The 16,950-nt window shown below is 38.0% G+C and overlaps 1 protein-coding gene across 1 annotated transcript in view; it reads right to left on the bottom strand.

The window, feature by feature from the left end:
* The window catches only part of ACSS3 (acyl-CoA synthetase short chain family member 3), a gene marked incomplete at both ends in the record, with an annotated part of 91,854 nt that overhangs the window by 7,351 nt on the left and 67,553 nt on the right, over window positions 1-16,950 (bottom strand). Inside the window, 2 exons of the mRNA XM_082001959.1 lie at window positions 7,990-8,053; window positions 12,208-12,303. Coding sequence (XP_081858085.1) covers window positions 7,990-8,053; window positions 12,208-12,303 — 160 coding nt within the window. The remainder of the gene's footprint in view (window positions 1-7,989; window positions 8,054-12,207; window positions 12,304-16,950) is intronic.

Below are 16,950 nucleotides of genomic sequence, written 5' to 3'. Positions count from 1 at the left end.
TGCTAATAGCATAGCAATTCATAACAGCCTCAGTCATTGCAAATTTTGCACTTTAAGTTTATTTAACAGTCTGAAACATTCTTGTGATGGGAGAGAAAGGAAGATTCATATTGACAAAGTCCTTAATTTCTCCACAGCTCTATTCAGTACTCTGCAGTTAGTCATTAAACAGAAGAACCAATTTTATTACTGAAAACAGAAAAGCATTTTGCTTTCTGTAATTGTTTAGAAATCTAAACACAAATATGCAATATATCACCAAAAACATAATCCCTGCTTCCACCATTTGAGGGTTTTGGGGCTTTTTGTTTGTTTCTTTGTTTCTTGTGGTTGGTTGGGGTTTTTTTTTCAGAGCAAATGGCAATGATAAATACATTCACAGTGCATATTTCACGAGTCTATGGAAACCACACTACTAAACTACTGGCTGCAGTAGGTATCTCTATAGCACAAATCATAGCACAATACAGACACAATCTGAAAATGTGCCTCCATGGCTTTCTGTAAAAGATTACTTGCAGTTAGGACTCCATTCCATCTACTAAACATAAAACTGAATGTCATCTTCCATGTGTCCATCTTTCAGGCAAAATGATTCCAGAGCAATGGGCACACGCAATTCTTCCGTGATAGTAAAATTCTTAGCATCATGACTAACTAGAACTTCTAAGTGATGTGTAAACATAAATAATTAATAAAATTTATTAAGGTAGAATTCAGCTAGTCAATAGAATAGAATTCAGAACATAATTACATGTATTGGAATTTTGCCAGGACATCAGGATTAAATTGCCCAGAGCCAAAAATACCTCCATCCCACTACTGCCAGCGGGAATGCTGCCATGAATACTAAAGGGAGCAGAACTTGATCATAATTATGTGAAAGGAGACAGAAAAGAGAAAATCAGGTAGTCAGAAAGTAACAGCAACCTGAAAGCCAACATATCTTCCTTTCCTCAACCCTTCCATAAAAAAGGAACATTTTTAGATGTTGGGTTTGTGTCTGTTCTCTTTAGGAAACATACACATACCTACAAAAGTTCTATATTTAAAATGTGTTGCCTCTTTGTCCAAACATTGAGTTGATACTCAAGGCCCTTGGGGATTATCTTTATTAAGAGAACATATTGATCAAAAAATGCCAACTATGCATAAGTAAGCACGATTGCTGCAGACATGATCCTGCTTTCCTCTCAGAAGTGACAGGTGCACAGAAGACCAAAATAGAAGGAGGTAGGTTCCTTCATCATCATTTCCACAATATACATGGAAGTTGCTTTGCTTGGTTTCACTTTGGGAGGTATTTACTGTATTTCTGTAGCTATTTGTTAACGTCTGTCTCTTTTATCCTGCATACCAAGCCACAAACCAGCCAGGGTTGAGCCTTTGCATCTGTTATTAGTTGAAAGATAAGACCTCCATTGCTTGGCTTTTTCATATGGTTGTATGCATATTCTATCTCATCATCGTCTCCTCCTTCTGGAAAGGACAGTCATGAGCCACAACAAACACAAATTCAAGACAAGCTTGCCAGTTTTTTCTAAAATATGAATGTGTTACCGGCTATGCTGGATCAGGCTAACTACAGTCAACTCCTCCCATTTAACCAGCAAAGAATAGGCACAGTTTCAAACCTGAGTTGAGGTTCAAGCCAAAAACCTACACTGAGCTGAATCAAAGCACCTGAACTTGAGAAAAGTTTAACTTTGGATTTAAAACGTAAAAAAAGATATATAGGTCTGAATTTTGATCTCGATCATGCCAGTTTTTCACCGGTACTGCAACAGCAGTACAAATGATGCTATTCTCCATTTACTCCAGCAAAATTGAGTTGACAATTGCAGAACTGCAGGAATAAAGATCCAGGCCCATTTCTCATTTCAAGGTTGAATACATTAAGAACAGCATCAGGAAGACTAGGTAAACTGTGTAAATTAATGAAGTAAATTATATGGGTTCATTTTACAAAGATCCACTCTGGTTATATTTTAAAAAGATAAGAATGTAATTTCATTATAATGTGGAGAAACTAAGACAGATTAGGTGAGCTTGGCAGCATCACAGAAAAACTCTGAAATGCTTTCACAGTAACTGTTTTCTGCTAGAGAATTTTAAGTGACAGCCATTATCTGGTTTTTAAGCATTGTTTTACAGTTCATTTATTTTTCATACAACGGTGCCTGACCTGACACAGAACAGCCCACCTTTAGCTTAGCCCAAGAAAATCTGACTCCATGTGTCACATCCTTTCAGGATGCCACTCATCAAAATGGTGTGAGATTCCTTGTTGATGGAACAAGGCAATTATAGACACAGCGCTCAAAAGATAATTTACACAGAAAAGCAGGTTTCTGAAAGTACAAACGAAAGTCAAAAACTATTAGAGGATGCTACCTTGCTGAGTTTCAGAAAAGACATCCTTTTATTTTGTGGTAGACAATGGTACTCACAGGCTGTTCATTACAGGCAGTCAAAGCAAGTATAAGCCATTGTTAAATGAGCTGGGGCTTGTGAATGGAGCCAAGTCATCTTGACTGGCAGCCATATTATTATTCAGCATTTATGTAGTGTGCATAAACACCACTTTTAAAAAAAATTTTTGATTCCAAGTTCGAAAGCCATCTGGAATCTAGAATCTTTTTCAGCCACTAGGAACAACAGCACAGGAAAAAGGGTGGAGAAAAGGTAAGAAAGGAGTAGAGAATCTCAAATATTTATCAGTCTGCATGAAATACTACTTTAGTTAGCTGAAAGGGGTCACAAAAGTACTTGGTCTCAGTGTGGATTTTGAAGGGAAAAAAAATATAGTTTAGAGGGGATGAAAGAATGCATCAAAAACTAGTGAAAGCGCTTGGAAAAAGTTAAAAGTAAAGAAAGTTCGAATGCTACTTACAGGTACTCAGCCAGAGATCTGTTAGAAAACCCATCTTTTGCCAAATTGCTCTCACATTGAAAGTCTACTCATTGTTTCACTTGTAAAGGGAAAAGACAAAGCTGATAAACATGTGGAAGGCTGGCAAGGGAGAGAAATCTTTCGCACAGATTCTTCATGGTCATCTAATCTGAGCTCCCATATAACACAGGCTAAAGGATACCATCTACTAAATCCTGCCTCAATCCCCTAACTTTTGGTTAAAATAGATAGCCAGGTTTGACCTAGAGGTGTCAAACCACCATATTCCCAAGAATTTGTTCCAATGGTTTAATACTTGCATTGTTAAAACTGTGTTTTATTTCTCATCTGAATCTATCTACCTTTAATTTCCAATCTCTTTATGCTAGATTAAACAGCCATCTCTCAGAGATGTCTTTGTGGGTATTTCTTGACCTTGATAAAGTTATCATTTAACTGATCCTGGATGAACTACATACCACTAGGTAACTGTAAGTTTCTTTAAGCCAAACTTTCCAGCACTCAAGTCACTCTCATTCATATCTTCTCTAAAACCCAGTCACTTCCTCGTCTTTTGATATATAGACATAAGAACCAAACATAATATATTAATGGTTTTACTAACCGCAGTTCCCTCAACCGCTCCTCATAGGACTTGTGCTCTAGACCCTTCACCAGCTTTGCTGCCCTTCTCTGGACACACTCCGGCACCTCAATATCTTTCTTGTAGTGAGGGGCCCAAAACTGAACACAGGATTCGAGGTGCAGCCTCACCAGTGCCGAGTACAGGGGCACGATCACTTCCCTACTCCTGCTGGCCACACTCTTTCTGATACAGGCCAGGATGCTGTTGGCCTTCTTGGCCACTTGGGAACATTTTATCCCACAAGCCTCCGTTATTATGGTACAAAATTAACTATACAAACACTAGGTCTAGCGGAGTATTTACTGTCAGGCATTACTCTCTGGATAGAGTGAGGATATGGCAATGCTGTCCTTTTGCCGTTGTGGATGAACATAAAGAATAATGCTATCTAATGAGACAGTGCTAACAACTGCTTCATAAAATAAATTTAATGGGATTGTGATATTTATAACGTACAAGAGCAAAACTGAGTTTTGCACTGGAATTTAAATGGGGTTTCTCTTTGCTAATGTTCCTTATGAGAACAGACAACTTAAAAAATTCTTATGACTACTCATGTTTACATATACATACAAACACACACACATTTTCAAGTGTGTATTAATTACAGGCAGGTCAGAACAATGCCAGCAAAAGTGTGTCACTAAATCAGACTGGTTTTGCTAGTGGAAATGGAGGTCATTGCTGCTATCATTTTAACTTCAAAACAAATCCTCAGTTAATTATCTTTCATGTCCAAAGATTCTAGCTAAAAAAAAATATCATACAAGCCCACCGTCATGTGCTGCAGTCATCTTGATTTTCCCTTGTCCTCTCATCATAAATTTTGTGACACTGCTTTTGATTTCTTTATCCTGACAGACTTGTGAAGACAAAAATATTACTGGGTTTTCCATGTAAATTAGCCTGCATGAAAGTTCTTGTCAGTGCAAAATCTTTCCAAAGGGCATAGATGATGGTTATATGAAATAAAACAGGTGTCAGTAGGTGGATGAGTAAAGAAAAGAACATACTTGGGGCAGGAAGGTGGAGTAGTTATGTGCAAGAATTACCTTTCTGAAGTATTTGACTCTTGCAGAATAAAATTAAAGTTTAAAACTCTGTTGTAAGAATAGATATTTTAAATACTATACTTATGAGCACTGCAGGCCTCAAGCAGCCCCTGACTGTCTTTACCAGGAGTTGGACTAGGATTAAAAAAAAAAAAAAAAGGAAGTGCACCAGAATACCACTTTTGCACAGTTGGTACTGTAAGCAGTGTGTGGCCATTCTCCTCCACAAGAAATACTGAAGAATATTTCTCAGCTCATGTATGCTGCAGATAAAGCAAACATCTGTGTTTTTTTCTAAAACAGTACACCATATTTTGCTGCTGAGTGTACAACAGAGTAATAGTCAAAACTATCCCGACTCCCTCAATTTTTTCTAGCTGCATGGGATCATGTCCCTGGGGTGACAAACACACACTGCTAGAGACAAGGATCATCCCCACTATTTTTAATATTTCCACACTGTACGTGTGGAAGCCTGATGAAGAGATGAAGAGAGGACAGGTTTCTTTGCAGTAGGGCTTTATGAAAACTAGCTCTAATCAAAAAATGAAAAAAAAAGTCTTACAGATAAATAACTGCTTAGCTGAATGAAGCAGAAGATAGAAAATGTGATGCCTTAACAGCCACAGATGTTTATGACCAAAAAAACAACTAAGCACTGCAGCCAACTGTCACTCATCAGACTGAAACCTGGAACAAAATGTTAAGACACTGTGAACCATAATATCCTAAAACCAACTTCTGTGAACAGTCCACTGACTCAAACACTGGAAGTGTTAAAAAAAATCCACAACAGGCCTCCTAAAGCTCATAACAACTTTGCCTTGTTTTGTTGGGTTTTTTGGGGGTTTGGGTTGTTTGGCTGTTGGGGGGGGGCTGGTGTTTTTTTTTTTACTAAGCTGCAGAATGAATTTTAAGAGATCCTATTGTCTCAAAAGATTAAGTCAGAAAAAAGACTGGAACAGAAAGAGGGGTGAGAGTTAACCAAGCTTAGAACTGGTTTCATATCAACTATGTTAATGATACAACAATGATTTTTTGCCCCTTACTCTCCCTCCTATTTCAGAATGGATATTACAGTAAATAATGACATGATAAAATAATAGTGTCCCTGTGCCATTACTCTTTCTTGAGTGATCCAATGCAAAAAAACAAAACAAACCAAAACAAAAATCCCTCCTGTCTCCCTATCAATTTAATTGACTACAGCAAAAGCCATGCTGGGCAAGATAAAAAAGAAACAAACAAACCAAACCAAAACCAACAAAAAAATCAATATATAAACACACGTGTAATCCCTTAAGATAAATGCCTAAATGTGGGGACACATTAGGAAGATAAATCCTGGCTTTAAGAGTTTGACAACCCAAACAGAATCTTCTAATACGGCAATATCCACTCCTGACAGGCACTTAAAAATAAAGGTAGTAACGACTCAGAAATGTATGCACATGTCTACCAACATTACCTGTTAGTAGCTATAACTCAGCTTGTTTGTCAGAGTTGCTAAGGATGGCATCCATTTCACTTTTTTTGATAGGTAACGCTAAGCACCTACCCTAAGCTAGCTGTGTCACCCCTGCAGTCAGTTGAGAGCCATGAGCACATCTGGAAGGCGATTTAGTCCATCCTAGCAGAATGCCTAAGACAGCTAGGATCAATTTTCTTACAAAATACCTTTTTCTCTCTCCAGCGATTACAAGCCTATGCTTCACTATGGCATCAGGCACTACAGAGGTGAGAGCTTTGGAACAGCCCTCCAGTCTGACCTGGATTACTGATACTGCAAACCACAGGCTATTAAAGGCTGGAGCAATTTTAATTATTCATACTTGGTAATGGAATGAATGCACAATCTTACAGGAAAACTACGTCTAAATATGAGTCTGCTGATTCAAGGGAGATCATGTGTGCACTTAAACACATGCCTGTGTGTCCTGGCGGCTTAGCCTAAGATGCTGAAAATTAGGCAAGGTATAGAATTCATCCAAAAAAACACACGACTGTGCCACACGGTGCGATAACTTCACCTTAATCTCCACAGTTACATTAGATCAACAGTACAGCTAAGCAAAAAACCTCCACACCTTGGCAACTCTGACTCCCACGCAAGCACTATGCAGCAAGTCCGCCCGCATTTTTAGCTGCCTTTCTGCAGCACACTCCAGTGCCTGGAGCTCTTACGTGTCTCCTCTCCAGCTCACGTGGACACTGCCTCAATCCTCAGCTAACTTCTTTCTTTTACAACTCATCAAAATCTATACATCTGTACCAGTGTTTTGGCTTTTGAAAAAATTTCAATTCACTGAAGGTTAATACTAATCTTCTATTTCCTTCCATTCATCTAAGCAAGCAATGAAGAATCTGAGTTACCACAACTCTCTTAAATTTTACCACCACAGAAGTGGATGAATGCACTTCTTTTGGGACTTATATTTGCTGGCAGTAAGGAAGTGTCCAGAACTGAAGTATCTTCTGTGACTGAAAACAGAGGCGGCTACAGCTGAAGTGTTAATCAAAAAGTAGGCATCGGCCTGAGGAAAAGAGATTTGCCTAAAAGCCTGACAGAGCTGGCATGGGCTGTGGGGAGCAGTAGTCTATCAAGTTTTACAGAAATAAGGAAAGGTTCTGGCAACAGTGAGATGACAGAAAGTGAGATAAGAGAAATGTAATTGATGTTCACAGTGTTATCTAAAGAGACGCTCCTTTATCTAAGAAAAGGCACTAAGGAAGGTGTACTTTCAAAAAGAATATTAACACTTATGGAACTCATCTGACAGGAGTCTGGCAAATGATACTAAAAATCACCTCCATGATGCACAGCAGGGATTATTCTTTCTTTTTTTTCCCTAGAGTCTTGTCCTGTATATATTTTGTCCAAGTACCACCATAACTGAACACTGTTTCATGCAAAGCACACTCAGAGACATCTTGCTGTTTTTACAGAGATCAGAAAACACATATTCTCCCTCTAGGAAAGTGCATCAATTGGGATTAGGAGATAGTGAAAGAGGATGCAGCATCACACCAGTAAAGCAAAGCATGTCAATCTGCACTGCTGTACTATTTCACTAAACTGAAAGATTAAACAGTGAAGAGAATAATGCAGTATCTTGCTCATACATCCCAACAGGAAGGCTTAATCCTGTGCCAACAGTATAGTAATTAATAGTAAACTTCGCAGTAGTCTAAAAAAAAAAAAAAAAATCACAGCAATCCTGTACAATTTTTCAACATTAATGGACACAAAAAGTTCTGGCAGTTGGGTATCAATATCAGAAAGCCATACTTTTCAACACTCATCACTTCAATTATTGTTATACATATCAACTTCAATCAAAAAACAACCAGTCCATGTAAGAAGCTTCTCTTAACTGTAAGATACTTAGTTTGCTTACTTTACCACAATATTTCCTAAAGTCTTCGCCTTCACTGGTTCCTTATTTTCATCCAGAACCATCACTGCAAAAAAGTAAAATAGATAGAGAACTGCTGTTAAGTAGTGTATTTTTAGGTGAAGGACAGTGTCTGTCTTCATCAATATCAACTTATGTCACACTTCAGAATGGAAATACACCAAGCAACAAAAGGAATTACGTAATTTGGGAGTTCCAGACTGGATAATCTCATGACCTTATTAACATTCAGCCTTAAGTACAAAAAGTCTTAAATAACACTCGCGCTTTGGGAGCAGAAATAGCTCAAAGTCAAAAAGGGAAGAATATAGAACTGAAAATTGAAAGACACCTTCACACTGAAGAATCTAAACTTCCCAATAGCAAAGGACCCTTCAGATACATGACAAATACAAGAAGTCTGCAGGTGACAGGAGTAAGAACTAACAACTAAGATTACTGGAGGCTAAGCCAGTTAATGTGAGAAACACTCTTAGCAGTAAATAAGTGTGTCTTGGTTTTCAAAGGCTCTCGGGAGCCCCAGAAAGATGCTCCCCAGCTGACAAGGCTTATTCTAGTCTAGCACAAAGAGGTAAAGCCACTGATGAACCCAAAGCCGCACAGCAGAGTAACGCTAGAGTACAGCGACAAATCCAGACCTCGCAACAGAAGCTTCTTCCCTGGATGACACTGGTTATCACCTTCAGTGAAAGCATCATATCCTGGTAGTGAGGCTTCTGAGGAAAAACCCCTGAAATAGTCTCTTCTGTGCAGTCATCTGGGAAATCTACTACAACCACCTATGCCATCTGAAGGTCTGGATATAAGCAAGGAATGACAGATACCAACTTGGCCTGTAATAAACTGAACTAAACAAAGTGATATGACTAAACCAGGGAAAAAAGAGGGAGGTAAGGTTTTGACAAACTGGGCTGACATGGATTTAAAAACATGCTTTTTGAAGTCTGCCCAAGCAAAGGAAGCAATGTTGATCTGGATCTAAATTAATACCAATAATCTTACATTCTGTATTAAGAAGTTCCAGAGGAAATGGAGAAATGAGGATGACAGGCTTCTGACTAAAATCCTGCTAAGACTCTTATATCATACCCTATCTGTCCTGAGAATGCCAACATCTGTAATTTACTATTTCTGGCTGAAGCCGCTCCTTCAAAGAGGATGGTAATTTTTAAGTAGCTGAAGAGCCTGCTGAAAGCAATGGCTCGGCACATAGACACAAGTAAGCCCACAAGGCCAGTTTTACAAATCTGTGACTTGGAAAGAGTAACTGGGTGTCCTGGTTTCACCCAGGATAGAGTTAATTTTCTTCACAGAAGCTAGTGTGAGACCGTGTTTTGGATTTGGGATGAGAAAATGTTGATAATGTGCTGATGTTCTGAGTTGTTGCTGAGCAGTCAAGGACAGTCCAGCTTCTCGTGCTGGCCTGCCAGCGAGCAGGCTGGAGGTGCACGGGGAGCTGGGAGGGGACACAGCCGGGACAGCTGACCCAGGCTGGCCAAAGGGATATTCCATACCAGATGACATCATGCCCAGCACATAAACTGGAGTTGGCCGGGGGGTGGGAATTGCTGCTCGGGGACGGGCTGTCGATCGACGGGTGGTGAGCAATCGCTGTATTGGGCATCGCTTGTTCTTGTACATTCCTTTGTTGGTATTATTGTCGTTGTTATCACTGCTGTTTCCTTCTCTCTTTCTGTCCTATTAAAGTGTTTTTATCTCAGCCCACGATTTTCCCAGTTCTCTCCCCCGTCCCACTGCGGGAGGGGGAGTGAGCGAGCAGCTGCGTGGGGCTTAGTTGCCGGCTGGGGCTAAACCACGACACTGGGATAGGAAATCAAACGGATGAATGGAAACATAGAAGACACTTATGAAAAACAGCAAGAATGGCATAAATAAAACCCACTTATAATCTGTCAACACATTTTTTCTTACATATGTTTAAATGGTGTAAGAACATAGTATCATTAGAGATACTATCATATGGAGAATTTAGGCTCAGAACACACAATGAAAAAGACCCACTCGCATCACATGTAGCTTTCAATGCTTTCTCTCCTATTTTTTCCTATTGTTATTATACTAAAGCAAAATCTAATCAGTTTGTTGTAACTAATTTATCAAGGTAGCAATTCCAGCACTTATTCTCCTCCTTGTAAACACTGTATTTCAATGTACAAAAATTTGGGGAAGGGAGATATTATACTGGTCACTCATGAATTACTGAAGAACTGAGTTAATTCTTCAAAATGTGGGACTTGCTTCAGTTTGAAAACAATGCAATGAAATTAGCTGGAAAGGGTTCAATTAGATCAAAGGGAAAGCAGAATACAATGTCTGATCTAAGGCCACAGAGCTAGAAGTTAATCTTGATTCACTTTGAAGTTAAATTTGTGCCACTGTACTTTGATATCACAGCTAAATACTGCTTTTATTCTTCTTATTCTAAAAAAATAAGCAAAGAAATCAGTTTATTTTAGCAATACTGTGACAGGAAAGAATTTGGCTGTGTTTAAAAAAGTAGATTTTGTAACTTTCTATTTATATCACAGCATAAATACAACATAACTTTAGCAATGTCCAAAACCATTAACAGTTGCATATCTAAACTAAAAATACAAAATCTGTCTTCTAAATGGCAGAAGGAACTCTTCTAATTAATATAGTAACAGCAGCAAAACAACATCAAAACAGAAGAAGGTGACAGCAAGACAGCTGCCAGTACAGAGCAATTTCAAGATCCATTATTTTATGAATTGCTGCATTACAGGACATTAATTGGCCTCAAACCAAAGACTGAAAGAGGTAAAGTTCTTTCATAAATCTTTAGTGAATTTTAGTACTCATTTTATGTTTCCCTTTCAAAGCATGCTAAAGATATTTCCTTCATCCTATTCGAAGAAATTCTTTACTTACACTAGGCCAAATTCATAGGAAATTTTTATATTCTTGCTACTCGTACTATCATCTGATAGCACGTGTGATGCAATTACATTCTTCCACTCTTCCCTATTTACTACAACTCCAGACAAAATTCAGAGCTTTGTTTTAATGTTGTTTGTCTTCATGCCATAACCATAAATGCCAAAACCCAGAGCTGTTGAAAATGTTTATTTTCTTTAATGTTCACTTCCACTTGTATGTATTAGAAGAAAAAACAGCTTAGCTCTTTCTGCCCAATGATGTGTGAACTTTTCCTGAAGATGGTTTGATGTTTAATGTAATTAATTTTTGGACTTTAAGTAATTTTTGAAAACTGTGTTAAATTCAGGGTTGCCAGGTATGAAAATATTTTTGCATTCTTAATCCTGAGGCTGCACCCACTGCATGAAAATACATTCTAGACAATGAGTGCTCATGCTTTTAACATTGATCCATAGCCAGCCATTTCTCCCAGCTGGAAATAAAAATGCTCCACAAGTACTGAAAATAATGTGCTTAACATCTCTCTCAAATATCAGCCCATATACCAGTACAGAAAGGCAGAAAGCAGACTTTGATTTTCTTTTAAAAAAGCATGGGATGAGTTCCAATAGAAGATTTATATCCTTGCCAAGCTCCTTGTTAGCTCGCTATGACATACTTGCAGAAGACACAGACCTCAGTAAGAATTTTCTTTATGCATTTCAGAATACTTCTCATATAAATATGTAGGGACAAAAAAAAAAAAATTAATTATTCTAATTAATGTGTCTCTGATACATAATTATTTGATGCACATCTCCGAAACCAAAACTATTTAGGCTCTGAGAATTGAAAACACAGGTGTAACAGAACACTCAAAGTGCAAGTTACAGCAATTATTTGTCTACTTATAATTTCCTCTTTTGCTGATGGTTACTACTAGCGTTTTTCTTCCTGATTTGCCAATACAAATTTTACTGCTGCTCTCGTTTAAAACAGTGCAACCATAGATAAAGCCTTAAAGCGCAGTATTGTTTTCATATCTTTGTTATATCCAGTGTCGAAGAATGTGCTAGCCCTTTCATATAATAAAGATAGGAGTAGCTGATTAATTTTCTTGAACATAACCCTGAATTTCTTATTCACAATCACATTCCACAACACACAAAAAAGCAGGAAGGAGGAAAATGTGTTAATAGACTGCGATTTGCTTTCCCAACGAGGTATGAAAATTAAAGAGCACTCACTCAGGAATATAAGCAATATCCTTTTCTAGTAGGATGTTTAGCACAGTCTTACCATTGTATCCTGGCACTGGTTTTCCTGCCTGTCCAGGTGGAGGTGTTGCAGAGTTCCCCAAACCAATACAGGAAGCGGTAATTGCAGAACCAGATTCTGTTAAGAAAACACAAATATTGTCAGTTAAGATTATTCTTAGCATCCTTACGAATTTATTGGTTTTAAGTTTTGCTTCTAGTTCAGCACATCAAAATAATAAAATAAGATAAAAATCCCAGACAAGCAATGGAAGATTTAGAATTCAAGAGCTTTTATGTACTATCGAATGAATAGAAGTTCATTACAGAAACTTACATTCTTCAAAAGGGAACTTTTTCCATTCCATAAAAGACAGTCAGAAATAAACACTTTCTGCATTACACCTGTAAATTATTCTGCTATGCGTATAATGTTATACCAAGCCAGTAAGAAACTGCCTACAGCAAAGCCATGATAAAAATACTGTCTAGGGCAGATGTACTTCAAGGGTTATTTACTTATATCAAGTAAATATCCTTGGGAAGAAAGAATTCCAGAAAAAAACATCAGTACGATCTTGGTTGATTATCTTATCCCTGTAAAGCAATAAAGTGTCTGTTAGTTCTATTTTGGAGCTATACAACATTTAGAGGTTTTGAAGGCGAAAAAATGCCAAATCTTCTCCATGACAATATTGGTCAGGAAGATCAAAGAGGAGGTAGTGCCTAATAAAATTTATTGTAAATCAGGATTACCTCCTATAATCCTGGAGCTCTCGCTAGTATTTCTTGGTGAGAACTATTTCAGATAATGAAAAGGTTCAAAAAAAAAAACAGGGAAGAAAAGTCAGACCTAAATTTTCAGTGTTGCCAAAATAAACTCAAAAGGAACAATCTATGGAATGGAAATCAAACTGCTACAAGATTTTGTGATCATAATCCAGATGTTCCCTGCACGGGGCACGGGGCCCATGGAAGGCAGGTCTGGAATACCCTCTGAAGCACCAATGTAAAATACCTTGTTCAGAGCTTCCAAATGAGACAGCATGAATATCCCCTGTAATGCCTACGCCTTCCTAATTATCCCCACAGTTAGGCAGATAGAAATCCCTCCCTCCTTCCCTTCCTCTTTTTCTTAAGAAAGCTCAATTTCACGTAACATTTTTATACTACAAGAGTTGTTACTATAGAAGAGGAATAAAAACTATCAAGTCATATAACAGAGTCTAATTTTGAAAAAAGACCAGTTGCTCTTCTCTCTTTCCCCCTAAGAAAAAAATCTATAGAAATTACTTTTAAATGGTGCTGTAACTCTGAGCCACAAAGTGTAGGTGGTTGTAAATATTAGCAGAAACACAGTATGAGACCATTACTTTAAAAATAGGAGTTTGTCATTCTAGAGACGTCCCAAGTCTCAGGTCACTTGGTCTGGAATTCATTCCACGCCACCCTCAAGCATTAGCACAACAAAGCAGGTTTGTTCTTCAGCTCTATATTTACATCTGATCAGCATGGTCAAAACTTATCATCAGTTCTCTTGCATTAGGAAATTACAGTTGTTTTTTGCTGTGAATTTTCTCAGCTTCCATAGCATTCATCTGCCACTTCAGAAGTTGTTAAATGACTATTAAAGTGCTAAAAGAAGTAAGAACAAGAACAAAATTACAGAAACTTGTGGTGGTTTTACATTAGGTGTTAGTAAGTAGCTGAAAATTAGCATTAACATAGCATAGTTAAGCTAGGGTCTAATTCCACCTGTGGGACACAGAATGAGAATTATCAACCCTCAATGCTAATAAAGATAGGCTAAAACGTTTCCTTAGCTGTTTCCCCATCTTTCCCTGTTCCTTCTTCTACGTAATGCACATTCCCCATACGATTGCGGATCCTGATCTTGTCTTCCAACAAGCAGAACACTCAAGCTACAATTACAGCCATGACACAATATCACAATGATATAACATACCCCATCTGTGATCACACTGAAAGTTGCGGGAAGAGAAACTCACAATTTATTCAACAGTTTGGGAGCTTCATTTTCTGCACAGTATCTATACTGAAGACTTTTTTCCTCTTTTCCTCAGAACAGAATGAAAACCGGTGTTTTTCTTAGAGAACAGTGAATTGGAAGAGACAGTGGAAGAGACAGTTTCTTTTTTGACTGTGTTAGGAGGAAAAGAAGTGGTAGCACGGAGTATATCTTGCTTTACATATTGCATGGCAAGAGCTAAAAACCATACTGTAACAGATGAGGTGGGAAAGGTATTCTGCTGCTACTGAGAGGTAGGGAACACAGCATCGCTGCTTATCCGATGTACCAGTAAGATTTACATGAACAGGGAATTGACAAACTTTTCTAATCAAGAGCTCTCAATCAAAAAAACCCTGAGGGGAAAGGGAGACTGAAATTTCTGAAAATTAGTTTGGATTTGCTTGACTCTCTGACACAGTGCTAATGAAAACAATATAAACTAGAAAGGAAACTTCATCATACTAATTTGTCTGTATTTGTCCCTGTTTTTTGGGCAATGATAAATAAGACTGAATGAAAGTCCACTTATTCTAAACAAGAATCATAAGTTCTAAAACTTCGTGAATAGGTGTTTATAATTGCTGCTATTTCTTCTATTGTCTTCTCAATTACCAGTGGATATATAATCGTTGTATTTACCCAATGCTCTAATCACTAAGCCGCACATTCAGTTCCCCTGGGTCAATAAGTCTTTTTATATACATGAAAAAAATACGGGGTTTTGGTGCTTGGACCAGATATTAATTTGGAGAGGAAATCCCAAAAACATCTGCTCTTCGTATTAGGTTAACAGCTCCTGAATGCTAAAGATTCCCTCACAATGTAGAAACACGAAGGAGTACTGTCAAAGGATAGCAGGAATCTTTGAGCTGCACATTTCTTGGGAAATCAACGCATATCTTCCAAACAGGATGCTAGATTGAAATATCAATTTCCCAAACCTATCAGAAAACAGCAACCCCCTTCTAGGACAGCATTTTTTGATCACAGAAAAAACAGTCTGACTTGGAAGTGGAATTCATTTCAAAATCCTGCTTAAAAGAAATCATCACTGTTCAGAAGAACATGGAAAAATAAGTACTGATGAGAATTTTCCTTACCAATTATGTGTAAAACAAGTACTGCGTGGCCCTTTTATAAATTTCCAATAAGTAAAGTTGCTTAAGAATCTTTGGTTTGAATTAAGGTTGGTTTCTCTAGAATTCAAGTCAGGGCCTATATGCAGGTTACAAGACCCGTGTCTGAAAGTTAAAACAGCAACAGTTTGAAGAAGGGTAACACATGTCAAATGGACATTGTATTCCACCTAGCCCTTACATCAGGTTTCTGACTGTACAAACAGACATCCATTACCTGACACTCACTCATTTATAGTTGCAGATTCTCTGGAAGTAATGCACAGAGTCTAGACAGATTCCCAATGCTGAAGTCTTTAAAAACTTGCATATTTTTCATGCAATGAACACAACAGTAGATCTGTCTTCTAGTCAGTCCCTTCTGCTAACATTTAGGTGCTAACCTTCAGATCGCTACACTAGCAAGTTAGCTCGCCTTCCAGCTGTGGAAGGCGTTTCAGGGACAATTGGATCATAGAACCAATTTCCCTTTTGCGTAACACCTTATAATGTGATTAGAAGAGCAATGTTTTACACTGGAAGAGCAATGTTTCACAATTAGTCTGGTAACTACATTCAACATCTGCTCTGAGTTGTAACGGAATGAACACATATACCTCTGAGAATAATGAAAAGCACTGCATTGAGACTTAGAAGAGAGGTGAAGTGAGAGATCATCTTGAAATCATAGCTGTTAAAGTGTCCCAAGTCCCTCCTTACTTTTTTATTTTCAGGATAAGGGCCGATGTAAGGAAATAGCCCTTGAAATTCAAAGATGTGACCTTCTTTGTTTTGTCCCACTCTAAAATAACATCTTTCACTTACATGTAAAGATATTTCAATATTATTGAGCTATAATGGACAGTTAATTAATAGTCCAATACAGGGATTTTTGTTGCATTTGTGCCTCTGAAAGCAATTCTTATGTTACAGTAGGTGCTGCTGATGCAGAAGCAAGAGTGCACTCTCTTACAAGTACCAAGGGGAGCCTGTAAGGGTACTCCTGACTTTATTCATCAGAATGTTTCCACCTGCCCATGTGCCAGACTTGCAGAAGCTGTGCCCTACCAAATGATGCAGAGCAACAGCTACTAAGTTCTGTGCTCAAAATAGTCTTGCTCATTCACAGTCAACGATCAAGTTAGAATCATAGAATCATTTAGGCTGGAAAAGACCTTTAAGATCAAGTCCAATTGTTAACCTAGCACAGCCAAGTCCACCACTAAACCATGTCCCTAAGCACCACATCTATACGTCTTTTAAATACCTCCAGAGATGGTGACTCAACCACTTCCCTGGGCATGTTCAATCAAAATAAACAGTTTTGAAGTAACTCAAGATTTTAAAAATGAAAAATGCACTGTACCATTCCTGATACATTATAATTTCTAGACCATTTCTCGTGTTCCTTAACATAATAGACTGTCACACTGATGAAATATTGTATTTTCTGGTAGGAAGTACTTAGGGAAAATACACTGCATTCTGACATTATTATTTGAGTTTGGGCTGCACTGCGTAATATAAGGCTGTCTGCTTGGAATTTCTTAGGATGAAATGGACAGATACTGGAAGCATGCAAAAGAGATGGGAAGTTGTTATGTAGCAGGAGACAAAGAGAAGAAAAAGGAGACATTGT

Source organism: Phaethon aethereus, assembly GCF_964289735.1.
Source record: "Phaethon aethereus genome assembly, chromosome: 1".
Taxonomy (NCBI): domain Eukaryota; kingdom Metazoa; phylum Chordata; class Aves; order Phaethontiformes; family Phaethontidae; genus Phaethon; species Phaethon aethereus.
The sequence above is the reverse complement of the archived record's forward strand: the minus strand, read 5'-3'. Positions and strand labels throughout refer to the sequence as shown.